The sequence below is a fragment of the Zonotrichia leucophrys genome, chromosome Z, assembly GCF_028769735.1.
Source record: "Zonotrichia leucophrys gambelii isolate GWCS_2022_RI chromosome Z, RI_Zleu_2.0, whole genome shotgun sequence".
NCBI lineage: Eukaryota > Metazoa > Chordata > Aves > Passeriformes > Passerellidae > Zonotrichia > Zonotrichia leucophrys.
Window position 1 is genome coordinate 50,579,365 of NC_088200.1, and position 25,290 is coordinate 50,604,654.

The 25,290-nt window shown below is 36.1% G+C and overlaps 2 protein-coding genes across 7 annotated transcripts in view; one reads left to right on the forward strand and one right to left on the reverse strand.

Annotated features, from left to right (window-relative positions):
- Positions 1-4,464, forward strand: part of HABP4 (hyaluronan binding protein 4) — a 40,785-nt gene extending 36,321 nt beyond the window's left edge. For both annotated transcript variants that reach the window (XM_064735520.1, XM_064735521.1), the window contains one exon: positions 2,645-4,464. The gene's annotated coding sequence lies outside the window, so the exon portion shown is untranslated. The remainder of the gene's footprint in view (positions 1-2,644) is intronic.
- CDC14B (cell division cycle 14B) overlaps positions 1-25,290 on the reverse strand; it is a 43,717-nt gene that overhangs the window by 5,287 nt on the left and 13,140 nt on the right. The window contains exons 5-14 of one of the 5 annotated variants that reach the window (XM_064735516.1): positions 17,176-17,252; positions 15,526-15,592; positions 14,065-14,127; positions 13,100-13,187; positions 12,551-12,781; positions 10,653-10,791; positions 10,365-10,518; positions 9,494-9,594; positions 6,907-7,052; positions 1,095-1,211 (exon numbers count right to left, since the gene is read on the reverse strand). In XM_064735516.1, coding sequence (XP_064591586.1) covers positions 6,941-7,052; positions 9,494-9,594; positions 10,365-10,518; positions 10,653-10,791; positions 12,551-12,781; positions 13,100-13,187; positions 14,065-14,127; positions 15,526-15,592; positions 17,176-17,252 — 1,032 coding nt within the window. In that variant the 3' untranslated portion in view covers positions 1,095-1,211; positions 6,907-6,940. Of the gene's footprint in view, positions 1-1,094; positions 1,212-6,906; positions 7,053-8,273; positions 8,437-9,493; positions 9,595-10,364; positions 10,519-10,652; positions 10,792-12,550; positions 12,782-13,099; positions 13,188-14,064; positions 14,128-15,525; positions 15,593-17,175; positions 17,253-25,290 lie in introns of those variants that run through there. The other 4 variants (XM_064735515.1, XM_064735517.1, XM_064735518.1 and 1 more) reach the window with 4 other exon arrangements.

Here is a 25,290-nt window from a genome sequence, read left to right on the forward strand (position 1 = left end):
AAATGGAGAAAAAATCCAACCAACCAAAAGGAAAACCTGGAAAAATACCACTGATTTTAGTAAAATACCTGTTTCCTAGAAAAGGTCTTGTTTTTTAATATGTTCAATAAATCAAAACAAGTCACAACTAAAATGTCTCTCAATAGGATTTACTGCACTCTACTGACTATTTCCACTGACTAACAGAGCAAATTTTTCCTAACTTCATTACCTTCAAGGTAACAGGATGAAGAAAGAGAAAGAAGAACTCTGTGAGGAAAAAGCTGCAAAACAACTTAAATTTTCAGAGATATTTATGAATAAAGCCACATCACATAGGAAGTAGTTATGTGCCATCTTATACTCTTTCCAGTCAGCACCTGACAGACCCATTTTTCACTAAGAGTTTAAAACAAATTCCAGTAAATTGTAAGCAATGGATATTGTTTTAAACTATGCTTTCAGAGTCTTCTTTTATAATGACCTGGAGAGTTGCCACTGAGGGGTGTGATCACAGGCAAACACAAAGATAAATTAGGAGTAGTCTGGCCATATGCTTCTGGGCCAAAAGGCACTTTCAGTCTTCCATAAATCGATTAGAATTTAGAATTTCATTAAGCTTTACCAAACAGGTTTACTTCACATTATCAGCCATGCTATCAGTAAAAAAATCTCATACCAGTATACACATGCATTTATGCACTTCACCTTTCCATAACCACTGCATTTCAGTTGTCTATTGAATTCTTCCTAGTTTTGAATTCATGCACTGACTAGTATATGACTTAATGCTGTGAGGCATTTTTCCGTCTCTCACTCCAGGCAAAGGGGTTTTCATGTTACCAAAATCCCTGTCGTCAGTAATTCTCACTCACATTAAGAATTACTATTTAAAATTCTTGAACTTGGAAGACTGAGGAAGATAAATAAATTACTTAAGATGTAAGGTTCCAGATGTTCTCAGTACATGATACAAACCATTTAATTGTTTCTCACTTTCCATTGCTAGGAGAAGGAGCTGAACTATGGCAAAGCTCCTGCCAGTAGTGGATAGAACAGCTCAAAGTATTTGCCTAGAAAACGGTTACAGGATCTGTAAAGAGGGTAACTCTCACCTTTTAAAACTTTTTTTTCTTGCAGCAGACCTGGTAGTTCTTTTAGTAATGTCTGTACTGTCAGAAATGCTAGGTTCAGAGGTTTTATTTTTCTGAACACTGGACTGCAGAGTTACTCTGTAAAGAGTAGGAAAAAAGAAAGATTATATAATTGGAAAGTTCCTAAAAACACTGAAAAGAGGGTGTTACAATAGAGCTAACAAGTATCAACTTTATATCTATTTTCTATTCCATTTGTGCAAGGTTCCAGCTGTGAAAGTATGCACTGTTTTACAGATTCTGACCTAGGAGTACCTTAGCTCTTACTCTTTATTCTCCTGCTATTATTAGACTCCAATTTTCAGTGGCTTCAGCGAGTCCAGTCGTATGAGCAGATTACATCAGACTGGAAATCAAAACCTTCATTAAATAGTGCAAGTTACAGTCTGGTCAGTTAATACTCTGAAGAAACTACTTTCACAGAATCCTAGATATGAATACTGAATGCTAACTTTTGGAGCAAAAGTGAACAGGAATATATGGGGAGAATATACATTTCTATATTCATGTAACATACTCACCAAAAACAGAAATGGAAAAAACCTCCAATGTTTTCATTGTTTTATATGGGCTTCAGAATTAGAACATGTATTTGAGATAACACAATTTCATCTAAAATATATTCTTTATGCAGTAAAATTGATCACCAACATTATTTTTACTACACACCTCTTGATTAGCAAACAAATGCCTACATACCCACAAATTTCAAGTACTTTAAACTTCTACTTGAAAAAATCTCTCTTAATAGTTCAGCCTTGCAAAATATTATTACTTGATTTGCAAATGTTCAAACAAAACAGCCAGTTGCTCAGATAAGATACAAGGTTTCAATGACAAGTACTACGAAAATGCAATGCAAATTCTCCTGTAAACACAGGACATTCAAAGTTGAAGGAATTGCTTTTACAGGAAGCATAAGAAATCACCCCCAGATGCCTTCAACTTCATATCATTTAGACAACACAAACTTTAGACAAAACAAATTCTTCTAATGAAAATGTTTTCCTTGCATGCCCAAGGTGAAAACATTTAAAACCTGAAAGCTTATGTTTTAGTTTCTACTGTGATTGTGAAACAGTTTTAGCAAGTCCTAATATTGAAATTCTTTTTTTAGTGCCACAGGTGTCATACAGAATGAACAAATTCAGTCCTATCACACTTTTAACCAAGCACTAAAAACTACAGAAGTGGTGAGATAAGACTTGCATTATACCATTCATCTGTGCTGATAGAAACTTCTAGGAATGAACAGAAAAGCACGAGGTTATGCTTAACCTCGTAACATTCAGTCACTGAAATATAAACATGAACAGATCATGGCACATTCTGTTTTACTAATGCTCATGCAGCCAGAAATATGGAAAAATCATGTTTTCTCCTTAAATACACATATTTGATGTCTCTCTGCATAAAATGCATGCAATGTACATATAAAAGAAAGCAAAAGTTATTGGAATGCAATTCTTGTAATCTTTCTCTCATAATCTTTCTTTCACCCTTTTTTCTAGATGCCAGAAGTTCAGAAAATGAATGTGCATGGCTTATACCCATGTATGTATCTAATATGAACTGAAATATGAGCCAGCAGTGTGCCCTGTCGCCCAGAAGGCTGCTAGTGTTCTGGGGACCATCAGGAAGATCACTGCCAGCAGGTCAGAGGAGGTGATCCTGCCCCTTTACTCAGCCCAGGTGAGGCACGTCTGGAGTGCTGTGTCCAGTTCTGAGCTGCCCAGCACAAGACAGACATGGAGCTCCTGGGGAGAGTCCAGTGGAAGGATATGAAGATGATGAAGGGACTGGACATCTCTCTTATGAGGAAAGCCTCAGGGAGCTGGGTCTGTTCAGCCTCCAGAAGAGATGACAGAGGGGACTTCATCATTGTCTGTCAATATCTGAAGGCAGGGTGTCTAGAGCCAGGCTCTGCTTGGTGGTGCTGAGCAACAGGAGGCACTGGGCACAAACGGGTGTACAGGAAGTTCCACCGGAATGTGAAGAACTTCTGAACTTCTGAACCCAACACCCAAACTTCTTTACTGTGCAGGTGACTGAGCTCTGGAAGATTGTCCAGAGAGGTTGTCAAGTCTCCTGCACTGGAGATTTAAGAATCATTTGGATGCAATCCTGTGCCATATAGTCTGGGATGACTCTGCATGAGCAGGGAGGTTGGACCACATGACCCACTGTGGTCTATTTCAACATTTATGCATTCTGTGATTCTGTGAAGCATTATGAATTCTCAAGATAGCATTTTGAACAAACATTTAAATATTCATCTTTTCAGTATCATAAGGTAGCCCTTACTTCCCAAAAAATTTCATCTGTTCAAAACAAAGAAAGAAAATAATAGAAGCTCTAAGTGGAAATGTGACTTATAATAAAAATAGCCACTAGGAAACCAAAACAACCACAAAAACATCCTTGTAAGTTTGCTGCATTTGCCAAAGGGAGATAACAAGATGCCTTATGGGATCAGCTCAGAGCCAGCCATGAGCAAAGTAGAATCTTTAACATCATCTGCTCTTCAGTTGATATGTCATTTTTACATCTCAGATATATGCCACTTCAGTGGGCTACTCTACAGGAAAGAAAAATTGAAATCACTGTGAACAAAACATTTGCTAAATTATCATACAGACATTTTAAAATCAGACTAGAATTCTAGACATCCAAGGCTGATAGCATCTCAAGGAAAAGAGACAAGCTTTCATTTACACCACTGTTTGACAGGTTGCTGCAAATAAACACCCAGAGCTGTCTTTGAGCCTCACAGCTGTCAGCTAAGGAGCAGCAACAGTGCTATCACAGCTTTTATTAGAATGCTGCTGCATATATGTTAAAGGTGAGAGAAGAAACCAATGCATGGAATTTTGGTTTAGCACAATTACACTAACAACCTCACTTGATAGCAGGAGCTTCAATAGATAGGTTTTATAATGAATGTGAGATGAAGAAGTAGAGGTACAGGAAAATTGTGTCAAAATGTCAGCATGAAAAACATATCCCAAACTATATTAGAGAAGTGTAAGACCTCAGGACACCTACCTTACTCCTTTGGAGCTGTTCACATAAAATAGTATGTCACACAACTTCCAGAAACACCAACAAACCCATCTGATGTACACAAAGTTTTTCTAACTCAATGAATATGATAAAAAAATGAAAAAAAACAACCAACCACCACCAAAGCCCCACAAAAAAGAAACAAAAAAAACCTAATCAAAAAACTCCCAAAACCCTGCAGGCTATAGGATGTTGTAATAGTCACACTATTAAACATACATTTACATTCTAAGAATTTTTCATCTCCAATTAATCTGTAATAGAAACATCACTTGGTAGTTCTGATCCTAAATACATACCACAAATAGCAGACAAGTTCATACACTGCTTTCTTATTCAAGCTAATACTTTGGCCTTTAAACAAATAAAGACCTGTTTGAATGGAACAGTGCTTGTGTAAGGAGCAGCAACTTTTAAATAACTCAAAACTCTTATTCACCATTTAACTCAGTGCAAGGGCAGAACACAGGCACACCACCAGCACACAAAAACCCAAACTCCACAACCCGGGACAAAATCCACAAAACTTGAATTGCAATCAGTGTAATACACATTGGACAGAAACCAGTCCACACAACAAGCTTTTTTAAAAGATGTGATTGCAGAATCCTAAGCAGAGAAGAAGAAAAAAGAGGTTACACAGGTACATGTCTTCTCTATGTGCTAAAGGCATTTTAGTCTTGCCAACCAATCTGGGCAACCTGTCTTACAAGGTCTGTCAAGAGCAATACTGCTTTCTCCTTCATCACCTCATGATTGTTAAGAAAATAGACCTGAGACCTCTGCTACTCTTCCAAGTCATCGACAGGCAACAAGTGACCAATAACTACTCAGCATACAGGGCTCCAGCCAACACAACTGCCAGGCTAGCCCAGATTGATCCATGATCCTTATCGATAATTTGATCTCTTAAAACATGAGATATTAGCTGCAGAAAGAAGAGGAAGTTGGGCAAGTTTTTAAGAAAAGCCTAAGTGTTTTCTCTCTCTATACTTAAACCCACATTGTTAATCTTCAGTCAAGCAGCAGCACCAGTAATTGGAAATTCACAGCAAATGGGAATAACAAAATTGCTTGCATCACATCTACCAACATCAAACAATCTTTTTTCATCTAGCAAGGAATAAGTGTTTCTAGTTTTTAGACAGAACACAGACACAGTAAGAGAAAGAAAGGATGATAGTTGACTGAAATTGATCTTATAGCACAGTACAGCAAAACAAAGCACAGATTGTTTCACCTCTTTAACCTGTGTTTTAAGTTTAGCTTTTTAGTATGTGTTCAGAAATCAGAGGTCTGACTTCCAGAGACCACTGAGAAAAGAAAGAGTGCTCCATTCACTGTAAAACTTTGAAAACACACCTCTCATATTATTTGGTATCATGCCTCTCAAGTAAGTTATTTGACAAGGTTAGGGGGAAAATTAAGCTGAAATGATCTTTATTTCTTTATAATTTCTTTCTCAAAAAGAACAGATTAAGATGACCTCAGTGAAGGCCAACTGAATAACTAACCTGTCCAAAGTCTCCCAGTTCTCATTCTATAGTTATCCAGTCACTTAGGTCAGCAGAAAGAGTTTCATGCTTTTTAAAAAAGTGCAGGCAAAAAGTTGCAAGGCCAAAGGTATGGATGACAGAAAATCTCAACCTTCATGCCTGTCAGGAGAGAATGCCTATTCTTAATTAGTAAAAGACTTTCTGACCATTTTTTTAGTCTGACAGCACCAAGATTTCAAGTATTCACCCAAAGTAATCATTCTGCTTTGAGGGTGATGATGACAGAGGAGCTCCAGGGAGGCTCAGAAACAAGCAAACAAGCAAAAAGTTCATTTGCACTTTCTCACAGTTCTGTGTGCTGTTGGAATTTTATTTGACCAAAATATGTAAGTTGTCATTTTATGAAAACATTGCACCTTTTAAGTAGAAGCAAGGCACAGAAATCACTGCAGCTACTCTGATGAAAGTGGAGTGAAGAAAGAGTAAAAACTGTACTCAAGGAACTGATATGCTATTAATGTTTTCTGAGCTGCTGAATCCAAGTAACAGAATAAAGGAATGTAAGTAGTCTCCTAAAGCTCTAGAAAACATAACTGTGAACAAAAGATGATGAAACCAGACTGGCTGGGTAAACAAGTGAGCCTGGACCTAACACTGCAACTTGCCCCATCTTCTTTAATGTCAAAAAGGTAAAAGAAATAATGTTTTATGACATGGCATATAATATTTGATCTCTTCATAGAAACAAAGACCTACTGACATTTCTAACAAATTCTAATTCTTGGCATTTCATGGGAATAAAATCATGTGTTGGGAAACTAGCCTACTTTGCAAGTTCATGACCTTCGAAGTAAAACTGAAGCTAACATTTGCATCTGCAATATGCAAAGGATAGGATCATATTTTAAAGCAGCACTTTTTTATTTCTTACAGATAATTTTGCTTATGTAGTTTTGCTTATCTGCAGAGAAGAAATATTTCAAAACTAAAAATTACTCTAATTTTAAGAGCTGTTTGCCTTTGTATATTGTAAGCCAGCCATAAAAATCACTCAATTATTCCAAATAATATACACAAGAATATAACAAAGCCAGAGCAGTGAAATTCACTCTTGCAACAAAGCCAGTAAGAAAAATGACATGAAAACATGCATTTAAGAGACATACTAGACAGAAGGTGTGAGCTATTGTAGAGAAATGGAATGGGACACTTACACAGTGGCTCTCTCTCAGGGAGTCCTGATGGTTACTATGTTCTTAAACCATCTAGACAGAATAGCAGGCTGGGCAGAAGGGAGCCACATACAATCCACCAGATGACAATGCTACACAGTGTAGACACCAGCATAGCTAGGAGCCATCTAAAAAGGGATTGGAGGGGGAGGTAGAGATGAAAAAAAATTCAAAGTAAAAGCTATTGGTGCATTTTAGCTTGTTTCAAGTTCTTCAAAAGGATACTGCTCTATAAACTTTGCCAAGCATTTCTTACTTTCTATGACTAACAATCCATACAGCCATAAATTGCCAATGTGGTACCCATGTGCTGCTGGAATCAAAGCAAATCTTCTGAAATCCACACCAAAGTCACCTATTTCACACAGTCTGTATCACACTTGGAAAGAATTGTGTGCAGGAACAATACATCTCTGACCACTTGCTGCCATCTCTTATGCAGTTTGAGCAGCCTGTATTCACACATTTTACTTCACAATCATACATTCTGATACTAAAACCTTACATCACAGACAGGTACATTTTCAGAAACAAGCAACTATATAAACGAGATGATGGGGTGTATTACCTTTCCATGTAAGAAGCAAAAGCCAATTCATAATCCTTTGCCACAGGTGCAGAATATTGCTTATTAGAACATACATAAAATATCCAGTCATCAACACATAAAGAATTTATACAGCCAACCTCAATAAACACTATACAAGTCCCTTGTGACTTAAAAGTAAATAATGCCTCTATTTTTCAAAGACTAACTGTCCAAGGTTCTGGTGCTCTTACTTTGCCCCCCCTCACCCCCCTTATTTTTTCCTCTGAAATAGAACTACTTGGAAGATTTAGAAGCTTCTGTTTGTTTGTTTGTTTGTTTAGATAAAAGTAAACAATTTCACTGCAAGAATAATTATTTTAACAGACTAAACTAAAAAGGAAAGAGACAGTCATCTCTTGTAGTAGAAAAAACTGATTCTTGTAAGGCAGCTAAATATTCCTTCAATAAAACAACAGTAACACAAAGGAATGTATGAGCTTACACATTCATTTTTCACTGAATTATTTCAGTACAGGTCGCAACCATAAAAATAACTCAGGGGAAGAGAAAGAAGTAAATTGAAGCTCCTTGAGCAGCAATGCACAATGTAAAAATGAGCTATAAGCTCCAGGTCAGTTAGTTTAATTCTACACAAGTACAAACTAATTAGAGCAGACATATTGCAGAATGTTTCATGAACCAAATAATATTTTAATAGTAGATAGGTTTTGTATTAAAAAGGTATTAGGACAATGGTTCTGAATAGATTATCACACAGTCCACATTCATCATATGGAACATACAGTGAGTGTATGGCAATTAAGTAGTTGACAATTAAGGCACTTCTGTGCCTTGGAAACTAATCTGCAAGGTAGTTGTTTTTTACTGTGTTATTTGAAGTAACTGAGGTGGTGCATTTTGGTATTTTTTAAGTCAGCTGGGCACAGTCCTTGTTCTGAGTATGTTGTTTCTTATATGGCTGCCTGTGTAAATGATAAGCATGAACAGAAGACAGTAATTTAAAACAAAAGCAGAAATCAGACATAGCAATGTGTGAAGGTTTCCAGAGATATATTCCTTTACCTTCAGCACATTTTTACTACATACTTCTCACTTTTTCTAAAAGTCTGCTTACAGTGGTGATCTTGAAAAAGAAGAAAAAGAAAATAAAAATTCCAGCAAGGTAGAAGCATCATGTCCTTCAGAAGGTCAACACAATAAAAGTCACGTTGACTGTGGCCTGTGACTTTGGTAACGTGTGATTACCAAAAGTCTGACAGCCAGGGGTCACCATTGCTTTCCTAGCAATCAAACGTGATCCTGCAAAGTTTTCCAAGGGTTGCATTCACTTGCAGTTTGTTTAAGGGCAGGAAGATGTATTTTGTACCTACAGTTCTTAGAAGCTACAAAAGATGCAAACTTTCTTTTACAGGTGATGTTTCAGAACTTGTCTAAAATAGACTACCAGCTTCACTGACAGAAATACAGTTCTTTGAATTTGTTTACTGAAACCGTGGCTACTCTGCCTTCCAGATTCACCAGACATTATCACAAAGCCTACAGGATTTAGGGAAAGTTCTCTTCCAAGGAAGAGAAAATGAAAGGAAGCTAAAAATCCTTCTTTCAACTCTGACTTTACTGACTTTACTTCAAACACCAGGACGTACCTTACTTGAGCCAATCAAACAAAACCACACAGAGTCATATTCTTTTGATTTTATACTACCACAAGACAGACAAGGGAATATTTGTGATTAAACTAAAAGAAAAGCATTCAGAAGTGCTATAGGAGCTTGTAAAGTGCAGAATATCAACATCAAAAACTATGCAGAAAACTAGAAATTCAGTCATGCAATTCTTTAACCAAATTGCCCTGCCTCCTCAGCATTCACCAAGCCTTCAGAGAAATAGTGAACCTCATGTTTGTTTTAACGGAATAAAAACAGCATTGATAGCAAAAATCTGTGGGCAATGGGAAGTATGCATGAAGAAAAGGATAAAAGTGTTTCTGGCATTTTATATATTCAGAAACTGACTTACGCTAGTGGAGATGCAGTTGGAGCTTTTGCTTGCCTTTTGCTTTTCAGAGCACGAAGCTTATCCCCTTGTGTTAAACAGTTTGTTTCATCATCATCACTGTACTGGATAAGTGGAGGGGGGAAAGGGATAAATCAAGATTAAATATAGGCACTTTGATATATAAGAATTAACTTTATCTTAAAGCTTAAAATTAGAATCATCTCAACAGGATAAAGTCAAAGAAAATTCACTTGCATAAATATAGTTCTGTTTCTTCCAGTTTCCTGTTTGCTGCCTTAGAAGCTGTAAACCATTAAGTGGTGTCATGACTTACATGCATTGGAATATTGTCTCCTTTTAAAGCATTGGAAGCAATATATTATGAAATCTTTGTTTAGGTACAGTATGATCTTCACTAAATACAGCATTTCCCTTCTTCACTTGCCTTTTTAAAACAGTGGTACTGTCTTTTTCAAAAAGCACCATCAAAAGGTGTTACAGAAGTTGCAATTACTTAGAAACTAAAATGAGTAAAAATGATAAGCATAACCCACCCTTTCATCCCCTCCATTTCAATACACACAGTAAAGCAACAGACAATCCAAAATGAAATCAGTGTTTTTGATTGCAGAATGTATGTTTTTTCTATTGTTGACATAATTACAGAAGAGTAAAACATGATGATGCTCCTACTTCACCTGTGTGCTAAACTCCATTTTTCATAATTGCCATCCCTAGTTTCCTCCCCCACCCCCATATCCTTTTATATAAAAAGGGTGAACAGAAAAAAAATTTGATTAACAAAGTTTTTGTGCACTCACAGGTTTTTTCAAAACCTGAGAGATTCTCAACAGTTTCAACTTTTACAAGAGCACAATATTTGGATGGTTACCAGTTCAATGTCCTTTTGGATGGTTCTCCTGTTTCTTGTGTTATTAATTGAAATATCATCTACTCCTGACAGAATTCTTGTTACAGCAATTTTATGGTTTCGTTTCAACTTTGCACGGAAAATATCCCCTTCTGTCCAAAGTTCTGCCTGTTTGCTATCATAACATGGAAAAAAAGGCCCAAAACACAACAAATTAACACTGAGGATTGTTAAGTGTACAATAGAAGAAGAAGAAGAAAAAGACATCTAGATTTATTTTTGGCAATAATTTACACTCAATCTACTTACTCCATCAGGAAATGCTGTTGTGGTCCAATGACAGAACCAGGTCTATTTATTCTGATCCAGGCAATAGATTCAGCAGCTGTCATCCGATAATGCTTCATGATATAACAGGCAATAAGTGTGCCAGTTCGTCCAAGACCAGCTGTGCAATATAAAAGAATGGCTTCTTTTATATATCCATCTTCATCTGGAATCTGTTGTAACTACAGACACTGTTACTTGGACAAGTAGTTACCTGCCTAATTTATCAAAACAAACCCCTACTTATCAAATGTGGTAAGGGAAACTTACTCTTTAATCTGTTTCATCATATACAAGGTTACTAACACGCTGTCCATATTTTCTTTGAGTGAGGTAACCCTCCAAAGGCAGCAACTTTACAAAGATCTGTAAGTTTAGCTACCTTTATTTATCTATCTATGAATATGTATGAAGGTATGAGAATGCTTATAAGCATGCGATAAAACAGTTTGCCTTATTTTTCTTTTCAGAATTCTCCCAGCACCTTCTTGCAAATTAATCATACATTGCATTGAAATCAGATGTTCTCCCAGCCCCCCTCTAATTAATCTCTTTAACTCCCAAGAAAAAACCAAATTTTGCAATAAGCAAGTCTGGGCACTAGCTAGCACAGGAAAAGAAGTACTCCAGAGTGAGAAACCTTATTTAAAATGGCCCTCAAAACAGTTCTATTTACCTTGGAAAAACATGAGAAGCAAGAGAGGACTGCTCCAGCTAAGTGGCATCTCTCCTTAATCACTTGCTGCACATGCAAACCACACACCACCTTAGCTCATTTAACAATTAACTGATCAACACCACTGTAAAATCTTCTGTATAACACAACAGCCAAGACAACCACACAGTAGCTTCCATGACTTGCTTTAGGAACTTGCTTTAGCTTTCCATGACTTCCACGACAGCTTTAGGAACAGGCTACAGCATTCTAAACTTCCTCAAGAGTAAGCACAGTCTAGACACCATTAGTCTGACATCTACCAAAGAACACCTTAATCTGAATAATAACAAAGCACTTGTATTACTGATACTCAATATTCTGGCATAACCAATTAAGCGATATGCCTGAATTTATCACCTCAGTGACGAATAAGAGTATGAACTTGTTTTCCCAGAGTCAAGGTGCTGGTTTCAACTATTCTTTCACTTTCCAGTATAATTCTGTTAAATGCAGCAAACAGATGGCAGATACAGGAACAAAACTGCAGTCTTTGCAGGTCCAAAGAAACAGGTTAGGAAAATGCCCTTCTCCTTCAATCACAGCATTATCAGATACACTAGTGATGCAAAGTTGTGGAGAAGAAATGTCTGATAGACTATTAAAGATGGTATGGGAAGGGAAATATACTGCCTCTAGAACAACCGAAAAAAATAACATTGGCCAGGCTCTTAAAATCTTCACAGCCTAACTCAGGAGGAATGGATATTCAGAGTGTGCCCAAACTAGTATAGTTTCTGAGGGATGAAGATTTTGGTAGCTACAGAAGAACACTCATACACTTTGAGAAATATCCCCAAAATACAGCACTGTTTCCAAAAGTTTACCACTTGGTATATTTAAACCTATATTTTCAGAGAAAACTTGACAGGACTTCAAATGCCTGCCCAAAGCATCCTTTGAAAATACTAACACTTTCTAGCAGAAACAGCTATTAATATCGTAAATCTCACTTTCCCCAGTCTCATTTTGGGAATGGCTTGGAAGATTTTTCTGGTACTTAAGAAAATTAGAAGAAATAAAAATCATAGAAATAATTTTAATGGAACAGTTGCAGTTTGGCAGAGATGTTAATAACTAGATATAATAGAATTATACTGCAAAATAGCTCAGGAACTGCAATTATAAACATCACTAGTGATATAAACTGATTTTTGCATCATACCTTTGCAATGGACAGCTATTACACCTTCAGCATTTTCACAAATATTTAGAAATGTTTTAACTATAGTATCACTAGGTGTGCTTCCATCAGCAAAGAAGAGATCAAAATGCTCAAATCCAGCATCTGTAAATCGTTTGGCATCATACAGTTTTTTGTTGAGGCGTATTATAGTGGTGACCTTCTTTTGCTTGAAGTATGGGAAATAAGCCTCTGGAGCATGGTGGGGATAGCCTATTTGAGAACATAAGATAAAAAAAGAGTAAGGCTTAAACTGAAGAAATAAAAAATATTTTAAAAAAAAGATATGAAAATACTCCCAAAACAGAGACAAGAAATAGACTAACTGAAAATGGAACTTTAATACAATCACCTAGGTCAGATACAATTAAACCAAGCATTAAAATTTTACTGCCAGAGTTCTTATAAAAGGAAAAGAGCCAAGGAAAAAACACACTGTTTGAGGAACAATTTTTAAAGCTTGTTCTTACTGATAACAATCAACTAAGAAAGTAGTGGGCTTGTGTTCCCCACCTCCTTTTTTAAGCATACCATTTTCAATTTTACTTCTTGAATGAGGTCCACTGAAGGCAATGAATTTGTTTGGTATTATCCAGTTAAAATCTCCATTTTCTGCTCTCTGTCAAGAGAAAATGCTTGGTTTATCATTATCCCTGTATTTTCAGGCTTTTCCTTATTGTTTCAAAATACATGCTAGATAGAATTTATGTATAATTTTTGTCAAAGGAAGGTGTGTTAGTTGGCTGCTTTCTTTTTCATCATGAGGATGCTGATGCTCTCAAACCTCACATTTCTCCTGTGTCCCTGTCTTTCTAAATCAGAGGTGTAGACCAACGCAACTCATGCCCTTGAGATGAAGAGCAACTTTCAAATTTTCAGTTTTGATACGATTCTAAATTGGTCTTACCAATTGGCCTTACCACCATACACAAATTATAAAATTAATTTTTCAGCTCTAGGACCATTTAATTTTCTCTTTACAGACATCTGGCAGCTTTGCATTTCTGAGACAGTGTACAGTCAGGAGTTGCAGTATTTCATTGTGACAATAATTTCCTATGACCCAAAGTGAATTTTATGCACTTGGAGTTTCCCAGCCCTGTTTTCTTCTTTACCTCAAAGAGCGTTATTACATTTTTGCCATGTGTCCTCAAATACATACTTTGATTGTTCTCTAGCATTCAGTTAGACTTGGGCTTGTATGCCCTTTAGTTTTTCATCAAGACTCCTCAAGAATATCCAGGGTTTTACTAATAAAGGAGACTCCCATTTATTTCCATTTTGGTTTCTGCTTTTCCCCATGTTTGAACATAATTATGCTTAAATCTGGGTTTTACTATTCTCTCTCTGACCGTGAACCTTTATTTAACTATCATAACTTAAAGAGACAAAACAAAAATGGAACTTAATACTACAAAAAAATAGCAGAAATTATAAGCAATTGCTTTAGCATTAGTAACAGCAAACAAATCAAGAGATTGATACTGAACACTTACTTCATAATGCTCATATTCATCTACATCAAACGTACTAAAATCCAGGAAACCATACTGCAAAGCCTAAAATTCAGAACACAGTTCTTAACAAAGATGCCTCTTCAATGAGGACAGTTTATTACTGGTTTTGGTTATGTGAAGTCCTTTAATACACACTCTCCCCTTCTTTCTTCACAAAACTTAAGAATACAGAAAAACTCAGCCTTGCTTCAAACTAGGTTTATAAGTCTCAATATAAGTGAAGTTAGTAAATCAACTTTTTTTGTTTTCACGAAATCACTATAAAAACCCCAGACTACTCAAGCATTTAGTCTTTTCATTATTGCTAGCTGCACAAAATAAAAAGAAAAATAACCAGCAAAAAATATCTATTGAAGCTCTAAGTAGATTCTAAAGACCACATTCAAGGATTGGAGATATTTTTTGTGCACAAATTCTATTTGCTAATATCTTCACTGATTTCAAATTGCTTGCAGTCACAAAGTCCTAAGTAGATATTACTGTGAGTCCATGATGTCCCATAATTAGCCACAACCATAATCCTTAACACTGTATAAAAAATGTAAACATTTGAGTAACTAATAGTTTATCCATTTGTTAAAACAGGAAGACATACACAGATAAACCTCATATCTCCAGATATTAACAATACTACATTCCAATTTTCTTTTTTACTACCTAATCTTCTGCAGCTTTCTTTCTTGTTCATCTGCAAGAACAACAATGCACCAGTCTTGGCATACAAATAACCAATTTCAAAATACCCAGAAAAGCTGAAAAATCACCAATCTTCAAGAAGATGACTTAACCAGTAAAAATATCACTATTTGGTAGAGATACCCATTATACAAAACACAATAGTACGGTGGAGAGCTGCAGAATTCCATTTCACTATTCATACAGACTAAAAATAATGTGGTTCGATTCCCTTATCCTTTAATGCTGCATTACTTCACTGCTATATTGCTATAAAACCGAGATTTTATATTTTTTATAGTTAAAAAAAGAAGCACCTACTCCTAACATTTGTTCTATTTCTATTACTAAAGCAAAATCTGAAATCATTACCATGTGCTGCAAATGCCAGAAGTATATAGCAAACCCATTCAAAACCCTTTGAAAGGCTATGTTCAGCCTAATACATAACACCAGGGGGCATACAACAAACCTAACACATAGCTCTTAGGATTAGAGGTGAATTACTGTCCCAATAGATTACACAAGTAAAATTCAGAATTCCCTCTACAATATCTTCACTTGTTGATTATATAAAGTACTGGTAGACTTCTAAGAATGCTGTATCTATTTTGTGACAATGCATAATGCATAGTAAACTAGGCAACAATCAGCAGATCTGCTAGTTCACAGCTTTAATTGGATCCTAGTTTCCTGAGCCTTCTTCTTCTGATGGGCAACATTTAGCTATTTTTTTGAAATGTGAAAAAATATTCATTTACTGACCTTGTTTATTGCATGAAAACAGTCCAGTAACGTTAGATGAAAACTGCAAGTACCAAAGGAAGCATCCCTATAAGATACAATGACCAAAACATAATTACTGTATTTTAATCCAAGTGAAAGCAATTGAAGATACTTCTGTAAAACACCTTTTAAAATTACTTCAAGGTAATAATTATTAAACTGAAATAATTATATCAAATGATTACTTCATTTCCCATACACTGAATCTTACAAGAATAACAACATAAAATAAGTTGTATTGACAGATACAAGAGTAAGATTACTCCAGCCACAGTTTTTGTAAAGCAGAAATGTTCAATTTCTGACATGGACTGTTATACTAAAATATTTAGTAAATATAGTAAATATATAAATCTAATAGTAATTATACAATAAATTATAGTAAATATAATAAAATAGAAAATATTTTCCTTAGTAAATATAATAAAATATTTTCCTTAAGAAGCATAAATAGTTAATGCTTATACAAGAGGAGAAACTACTTTCATTAAAACAGCTCCTTTCAGTGAAAAGTTTTTTAATTCTGTTGATCCAGGAATTGCATGTTCTTAGTATGTGACCATTACAAAATTTCATAAGCACCACAGATTACGAATTCCACAGAAATATTACAGTGAAGTAAATAAATAAATTAAACTGAATCTACACCAGAGAACCATTATGCCTTGGCAGAACACCTTAAGACCATGCAGCCCTTATCAGCTAATGTTTCTAATAAGTAGAAAACATTTCACGTTCAAATTTCAGCTGAGATAAAGAAGAATTTTGAAGAACCTGGACAGCTGTCTCTAGTAATTTTTTCTATCCTTTCCTTCCTTATGAATCAGTGTGAAAAAGGGCAGAAATTAGGAGGAGACAGAAATAATAGAATGTTACTCAAGTCAAAGCAAGGACACATAAAGTTGACATCGTAGTAGCACGTGTCTCTTAGACCACCTGATGCGAAGGAACAAATAGATAAAGCCTTTTATAGTCAGGTAGAAGCAGCCTCACATTCTTAGGCCGTGATCCTCACAGGGAACTGCAACCACTCTGATATGTTTTGGAGGCATAGCACAGTAGGGCACAGGCAACAGAGATGGCTCCTCGAATACACTGATGACAACTTCCTACTTGCCAAATATGTGCAGAAATCTGCAAATACTGCCTTGTGCATAAAGAATGCTATTAAGTATTGCAAGCCCTCTGTGGTGAATGACAGATATTTCGATATGTTTAACTATCAGCTACTGGCACAAAATCAGACTGCCAGGTGAGAAGCAATAAGGAAGATTAAAAAGCTCAATGAGTGGATACAAACAGTGGGGCTCCTTCCCCTTCTGCTGGGACACTTCACTATCAGCTGGTAACACCTCTGATTCACTGAATACCTAAGGTTAGGACAGTGAGTGTGTCCCAAGTAAAAAGTTCAACACCAAAAAAAATGCAACCCAAAAACCAACCACCCAAAAACAATCCACAAAAAAACAAACAAACAAAAACCCCTCAAACAAAGAAAAGTCCACCCCAAAACAAAACAAAATGAAATAAAACCCCAGAAAACCAACACAGCAGAAATTAGTACTGAAAAATTTTACATTCTTCTTCAAAATATCAAGGTACAGAAAGTTCTATCAACTTGTTATTTACCTGAAAGGAAGATATGAAACACTTCCTGACAATATAAGCCTGTACACATCTTCTGGGGATTCTCTCAGGTATATTATCTATTTTTGGAAAAAGACAGAAAAGGAAAAAGATTATTTTAAGACAGACTTCAATAATTTCAAGTAATTTGTTTACTACAGAAGGCATAATTAATTATCACAGAGTGCAAAAGTGCTGGAAAAGAGTGGAATCAAGAAGAAATGTTTCAAGTGTGCAACAATAAAAAATCTTGTCAATCTAAAGAAATATATATTTTAAAACAATCTTTATAGATTTGTGCAGGAGTTGTTCAGCTATAGACTGCAGTGAAAAGGCTCCTGTTCAACTGAATTTTTATATTTATCTTATGACTCGGGTTTCACCAGTTTGTAAATTTGTTTAAATTAAGCTTTTAAGATGTAAATCAAAACATAAAAACCTGCAGAGATATCAGTAAAGCTATCATCTAGTACACAAATTGTGGATACACACAGGAGACAGGACTAAACCAGTTATTTATGTTTGATCTTCCTACAGAACATTTGCATTAATCCAAATTCTGTACTTCCTCTTCCTCCCCACTGCTGGGGCAATATCCAGTAACTAAATCCAGATGTCATAAACTAAGAGAAAACAAAGAACAAAAAAAACCAACAAACACCCCCCCCCCCCAAAATCAACAACAACAAAAAGAAATCTGTAGCTTCAGAAGCAAAATACTATGAGCAGAATGAATTGAACTTTCTACTGTCAAAAACACTCAGAAAAGAATTCACAAAGGACCAACTTACGAGAAATATCCGTATGGTCTTCCATCACAACATGTCTCATCCCTCTTGGATAGCCTTTAACACTAAGGTCTCCTTAAAGAATACCTAAAACTCCTCTTTTTGCATATCTCTTCTTCAAATACCATTAAACACCATCCCCAGCATGGCCAGGAGGTAACAACTGTTAATAACAAGCTGTCATTAACAGGTCAATATTGAGTAATTTCAAGTTAATACTTTTTCTTTGAAATTGCTTTAAATATCTTCCAAAAATCAAGGCATGGTGTATTTACTTTCTGCTGCTCTGGACATTTTTTCTTTAAAATGTTAGCATTGCCTTTCAAATTTCTTTGATGCTGCCGCAAGGCCAGTTTGAACAAATGGCTTAACATACTTAAACATCCTCTCTCCACACACACACACAGAAAACAAGAGTTAGAACAGATGTTGCTTAAAAAACCAACAAACTCAGCTTGAAACACAACCTAAAGAGACAGCTAAAGCAGACATGGCCAACAGGTGACCCCTTTGATTTTCCTGATTCAATTAGTGTGTTAAGTATTTTCAGAGCATTCTTCCCTTGAAACTGGCAGAAGAAAACAGAAAAATAAATCTTTCTTGAGACATAGCTAAGTAATGAAAACTGCATGTTTTGTGTGTGTGTGCTTCACTGGGGAGAGATAAGCCACTTCTGCATTTATATTTGCAAGTATACACTCAAAATAGAAAAGATACTTCAAAAGCCTCCCCAATTATCATTGACAGCAAAATTCACTTTTTATTCTACAGGCATTCATTGCCTGATTTGGATGTAAAGGTTATCTTCCAAGTAATTTCAAATTGTGTCCTTTGCTACAGTCCTAATTTGCATCTGGTAGGACAGAGAACAACATATTGCCAGCAACCATACACATCAAGCACTTCTTGTTTATCAGGAAGAGAGCCCTGTTCCTGAAAAACTTACAAACCCAAGACATGAAATGGAATTAAAAAACAGACAGTAATTAGACAGGGTTTGTAGCCAGAAATGAGTCACCTGGAAAAAACCGGATTAAAGAATCACAGAATCAATTAGGCTGGAAAAGATCTCTGAGATCATTCTAGTCCAACCTTTGCCCAAACATGACCATGTGAACTAGACCATGGCACTGTGTGCCACGTCCAGTCTTCCCTTAAACATCTTGTCCACCATCTCCCTGGGCAGGCCATTACAATGTTTAATCAATCCTTCACCCTTCCTGTGAAGAAATTCCTCCTAATGTCCAACTGGACTTAAGTGCTATCACTGTGTAGTATATAGAGTACTAATCCTACCTCAGGCAAATAGAAAGGCAACTACTACTATGTGATTTTGTAAGCTTGTATAAAAGCTCAGCTGAGGTTTGAGAGAAATCCTTGGCCTGTCTGAGCTACCAGCTTCTTAAAAGAAACAAGACAGAATGCAGAAGAATTTGTTTACAAATGTAACAGCTGCAAGACAGAATTTTTTCTCATTTCACTGTGTTGTATTAAAATAAGTTAGTTAGTTCTATTTTATCTCTCAAGCACAGATCCTGCTTCTGAAAATACATTACCAGTGAAACTGCTAGAAATACCTTTTTAACATACATAACATACATGCATAACAACAACATCCATCCATCTGTCCATCCGTATGTGTATGGACTTTTAACACAGCTACATAAGAATACTTCCTCCATACAAGGACATTTAAAAAAACCCAATCTGATTTTACAAAGCAAAAATACAACTTGTATTATTCAACCGAAGCAAAATGCAGCATGTTTACTGAAGAAGAAAACTTATTCTGAAACAAAGAGAAATCCTGTTACACTCAGCTATGACACTACCACACACACAAAAGACTCAACAAGTGAACAGCTGCAGAGACGGCAGTTGATGAAATGGTCAAATAGTGCTCTCAGTTGAAAGTGCTTGCAAAAAAATTAGGTTAGTATGAGAATAGCTAGATGAGTGCAATGGTATAGAGTGCTTCAAAAGGGAAGAATGACACTCACACATAATGGGAAAGACCATAAACAGATAATTACTTCACAAGGAAAGTATCTGGCAGTAACACAACACAAGAAGCTGTGATATCAGTGGAGACATAATCAGTTTCTGCCACAGGTTAAGGGAGTACACAGCTAGAAATCCTGGATGTAACCAAGGCTGGATGAAGGCTAAACATGGGTGGGGCCTGCTTTTAGCTGGGGTTAACCAAATTCCATGTATGGTAACAGGTAAGACTGAAGCAGCAAAGCTCAGAGAAGCAACAGATGTCAAGGCAGCAGAGGCCACACATCTGCATTAGGAAATGATCTGCACCAAAAGAATTCCATCCGTAGACAGAGAGCCAGCACTGCAGATCTGACATCTTTTACTATATAAAACTTCCAGCAGCTTTTAAGCTTAACAGCTGGGTTTAGTCTGTTCCTGCAGACTGAATGCCCCTTATCTGTAGGGATTCCTCCTACACTGCTCCATGAAGTGAACCAAAATGCAGTAGTTAGCAGTTAAGGAAAGATTCAGTTAAAAAAATATTTCTGACACATCTACATCTATATAAAACTGAATATAATACTGTTTCTGACCTAGAGGAGGCCTGGGAAGCCTTAAAGATGAACAATTTCATTGAAATGATGTGAGTGAACAAAGTACTAAAGAAAGCAAATAAACAGGAAAGTGAAAGTAGTAGTGATCAAATATCTGTAGCTGACAGAAGTGTTGAAAGAGAGAAGGACGTTCTAAGGCAGCAAGCAGAACTGAAGTTTTAGAAAACTGAAAGTTTTAGAAAAACTGAAAACTGAAGTTTTAGAAAAGAAGAGAATGGAAATGTTGATCTGATGAATAACAAAACAAGATATATTTGTAAATTAATGAGGTATGTCCTGGGGGAAGGAGAGGAAATGAGAGAAGACAAACTCCAGAAATCAAAATATACAACAACTGAAACTAAGTTGTCCAGATGCTGATTACAACTTATGTTTCTGCTGTGCTTTCTAAGATGCTGAAAACCTTCACAAATAAAGCTGTTTTCTTAGGTTAATGCTAATAAAGCAACCAACAAAAATGACTACTAGAAAGATAAAAATATTAAACTAAATTTAAAGCAATGATATTAGCAGTTATTTAGTAGAAGCATTCACTCTCTGGGATAATTTTTATCCTTCTATGTAAATACAAATGAAGAAAAGACTATTAGAATTTTACACTTATTTCCCAAGAGGATTCTTTCCTGCAGTTAGGGAAATATTAGAAAAAAAAAAAGGCCTTCTTTCAAAAAAGCTTAGTCAATGCAGCATGCATCTACAGGTTCAGCTTTTAGAATTTTCCTACAGTCATATTCAAGTGCAGACAGGAGTATACATACCTATCTACACACACACAAATAAAAACAGAAAAAAACCCTTATAATATTTTAGAAATCTTCTACTTAAGTACTTTTCAGGAAAATTGTTATTATAAGGAATTGATATCTTTCAAGTCAAACATATCATTTTATCACAATCTGCAATCATGTGTATACAGAAAATTTAGAAATTTGGTTTTTTATGCATACAGAAAAAATATCCTACTGAACTTCAACATATAGCCAGGAATTTGCTATTAGCAGTTGAACTACTAACAATGCTCTAATAATCCTTTCCATTTAGGACATCTGTTTCTAATTAAGGAACTACAAGCACCTCTGTGAATGGTCAAGAACCATCCAAGCACTGAACACTGGGAAAGGTGCTCTCAAGCACTCCTCCTAACAGTGCTGTAGAGTCAAAACAGCTGCCTTCAAGTTCACTCAATGAAATACAAGGGTTTGTAGGATTACATGACCCAGTCTTTATTTAGGAGCATTTAAAATCAACCAGAGAATGAGAGCTTTTAGCAAGCCATGTTTTCATCTGATTCAATATAGTGTTTTCAATCCAGCTTTATTTTTCAAGCAACCATTTCATAGATTGGAGTTATAATCATTGGAATGATATTCACAATAGGATGCAAAGTATTCCTGGTAGAAAGGGAAATAAGTCTCTGGTCAAAAAGGCATCTTAACTTTCAATACATGGCACTGCCAAGTAAAATAATAATGCTGCATATAAGACCAAACATGTTTAGTAATAATAATCTATGACATAACTTGCTGCTTTTTCAATGGCTGTTGAAATAAGCTTTACTGTTAGAAACTATATCAACTCAAGTCTGTAAATAGCACTTTAAATTCATATCTATGATGAGCTGAATACAATCATGTTTATCCACCTGTTCACCCTCAAATGAAAAATCTGCTTAAGGCTGCTACCTAAATCATATATTTTACCAACCATGCTCACTTAGAAGCCAGAAAATAATGAGATAATTAATTTTAAACTGCTTACAAGTGAATTTTATGTGATACAACTTTGTTCCAAAAATGTCACTCTTCCAAGATGGCCTGAACTGCTGTAAACAGCAAACAATTAAACCCATTCTGAACAAATAACTGCTGTGTGTGACCAGACTCAAACACAAACTCATACAGTTTTTATAACTTTAAACTGTCAAATATTTTATTTCATTAAAACCTCAATTGGATATACTACTCAGTTAGTAGATTAAATTTCTAGCAATTTCCTTAGAAAAAAATGTTAGATGTTGCAAAATTAAAATATAAGTTTATTAGAACAAAAAGCTTCCTGTATGGATTTGTATTGTAGTGAAGAAATGCATGTGGCTAACAGTTTCGTCACTAGCAGAAACACAGTCATTAAGTGGACAAAAGAGACAGAGAGTGAATAACTGCCTGTCTCTGGCAACTCTCTTTGTTCATCATAAACAAAAGCAAGAAACCTCCAATTACCTTTTAAACAGCAGAGGAAAGTATAAAAAACCCTGAACTGATTGGATTGGGTGCATGACTACTTTATGCCAGATAAGGAAGCAACCTAAGGCTATAGAGTGAGGGACCTCCAAAAGAACAACCTTTCTTCTTCTATGGAGACAAGCAGTTTTGTGGGAGCATACTGGAATAGAACCTAGGAGCAACAGCAGGAAAAGCTGCTGCTGTGAAGATTAATCATGATTTCCCAAATACAACTCAGAGAAGGTAGCATTTTAGAGGACACAAACTCGGAGACAGCCAAGACTCCAGGTAACTTCTGCTTAAATGAAAGGTAAGTACTTTGTCCATCTAGTCTCTGTCACTTGCTCATCAAGCACCTCTCACCAAAACATAGCTGAGGGTAAACACAGTTTACCCACTCTAAATTTGAGCACTGCCACAGTTATCCATTCACCACCACCCAGCCTGGATCACTAGAAGGTTTATCTCAGGTTTAGCCAGAGATAATTCTGCAAGTGTCACACTAAGAACAGAACAGTTCAACATCACAGCAGTGGGTGCCAATTGATTCTCCAACCTCCAACTTCTACCCAGCATTAGGCCCACAACTAGGAAGGATACTAACAAATTGAAAAGGCAAAAAACCAATACTATGGATTAGAACGGATGAAGGAAACGCTGCTTACCCTGAAGAAAGAAGATGAGAAAATAGACAAAGTACAGAGATGAGTCCTGGAGAAGGTGACCTGAATTACAGCAGTTCATGGGGCGGTACCCTGGAAGGGTCACCCTCCAAGTACATAATTAGTGCCAGGCCTGAGAAAAAAAACACTGTTACTAAGTTAATGTAGCCAAGGGGAGAGGGGGGAGTTTGGGAATCGGGTGGACAGGGCACAGAGGGTACATTTTCTTTCGTAATATAGAAGGAGCAATGATGGAAGAAGCAGACTTTCCTCACCCACAGCCAAGTCCTGGTGAAAATCAAGAGAAGCCACTGTAGATATCAACTCAGAAGACCATTGCTGCTTTGGTACTGTGGTAAGGCCTGAACAGTGCAGATAGCTTTCAAGGAAAAGATTTTTCTTTAAAAGGTGAAGAACAAAGCTTCCCCCCGCACCCCCCTTCTTTCCCTTTTCCCCCTCCACCCAAATAAAGTGTAAACATTCACCCCCAACACACTGAATTCTGGCTACCCTTTGTGTGGCTGAATGTGCCAAATTTTTGCTAACCTGCACAGAAGAATATTATTCCCATGATGTCTGCAAAAATTTAGAAAAGAAATACAGATTTAAAATAGATGAAAGATGAACAATAAAGGGATTAAGGTCTAAATTGTTAAGATTTACTCTAAAAAATTTATATTTTATTCTAAAGCTACATATACAATAATGAATCTGTAATCTTAATTCTTCAATCTTAAGGCCATGTTATACTGAAGAGCTTGAGTTAGGCTGTGCTGTCACATCAATGTACACCTGGAAGGAAGCAGGAGATGCAGGAGGGGGGAGAAAGAAGTATGTAGTCTGGAGAGTTCATAAACTATCTCCACTGAAGAGGAAAGAAAGACAAGTTAGGTGAACGGGAATGGGGGAAACATTAAAACACATCAACTGTGAAGAAAAGACTGAGAATAGACTTTGCTTGAAAACAAGAACACTAACAGCTGCCCTTACCACATCACAGTTAATGAAGACTTTCATAATTGCCTTAGTAGTAGGAGCATATCCCCACATGATATATACACACACATATACATTTGAACAAAAGATGACAAACGAAAAATCATGCTAATATATTGCAATTCCTTTAAGCAGAAGTTATAAAATTCTGTTTAAGAATACAAGTTTGAGGTCAACAAGCCTTTGAAAAGACATGCTCAGAAGTTGAACATTTATCAGGACACAGAAGTCCCAGAGGAGAGATAGTCATATACAGTTCATTACAGTTTTATAGCTTAACTATAACTGTGCTTCAAAAAAACCCAAAAGATAACAAACCCAGAAATTACACAGACTCACTGTGCCTTGCTATTCTTGAAAACCTTGCTGTTATTCCTAGCAAGTAACTTGTAGCACCTGCATCTACAGAGCACCCCAAAACTGTGCTGATCAAACACTTTCAACCAAAGTAGACAAGCACTATTTTTGTGCTTGTCTGCACAAATCTGCAAAGACCCTTTCTACCTCCTTGCTCTTCCCTGAATGAACCAGAACTCCCTCAATGTAAGGCATTGCTTACCCACAGAGCTCCTCAACCCTGTTGAAATGGGAACCTATCATGAAGCTAAATAAATAGAATCAAGTAAGAAAACACATTCAATCCACAGAAAACAAAATACAGTATCAACCTACTACTTACACTGTAAGATCAGAAAATAAATTATGACAATCAGCTCAAGCAACAAAGAGTATTACCAACACGACACAGTCTGATTAACTAAAATTATAGAAAAACTCCTTAAAAGATTTGACCAGTATCTGGATGGATCTTCAACAAAAAGCAAAGCATTCTGAAACTAAAGAAGGTAGACAC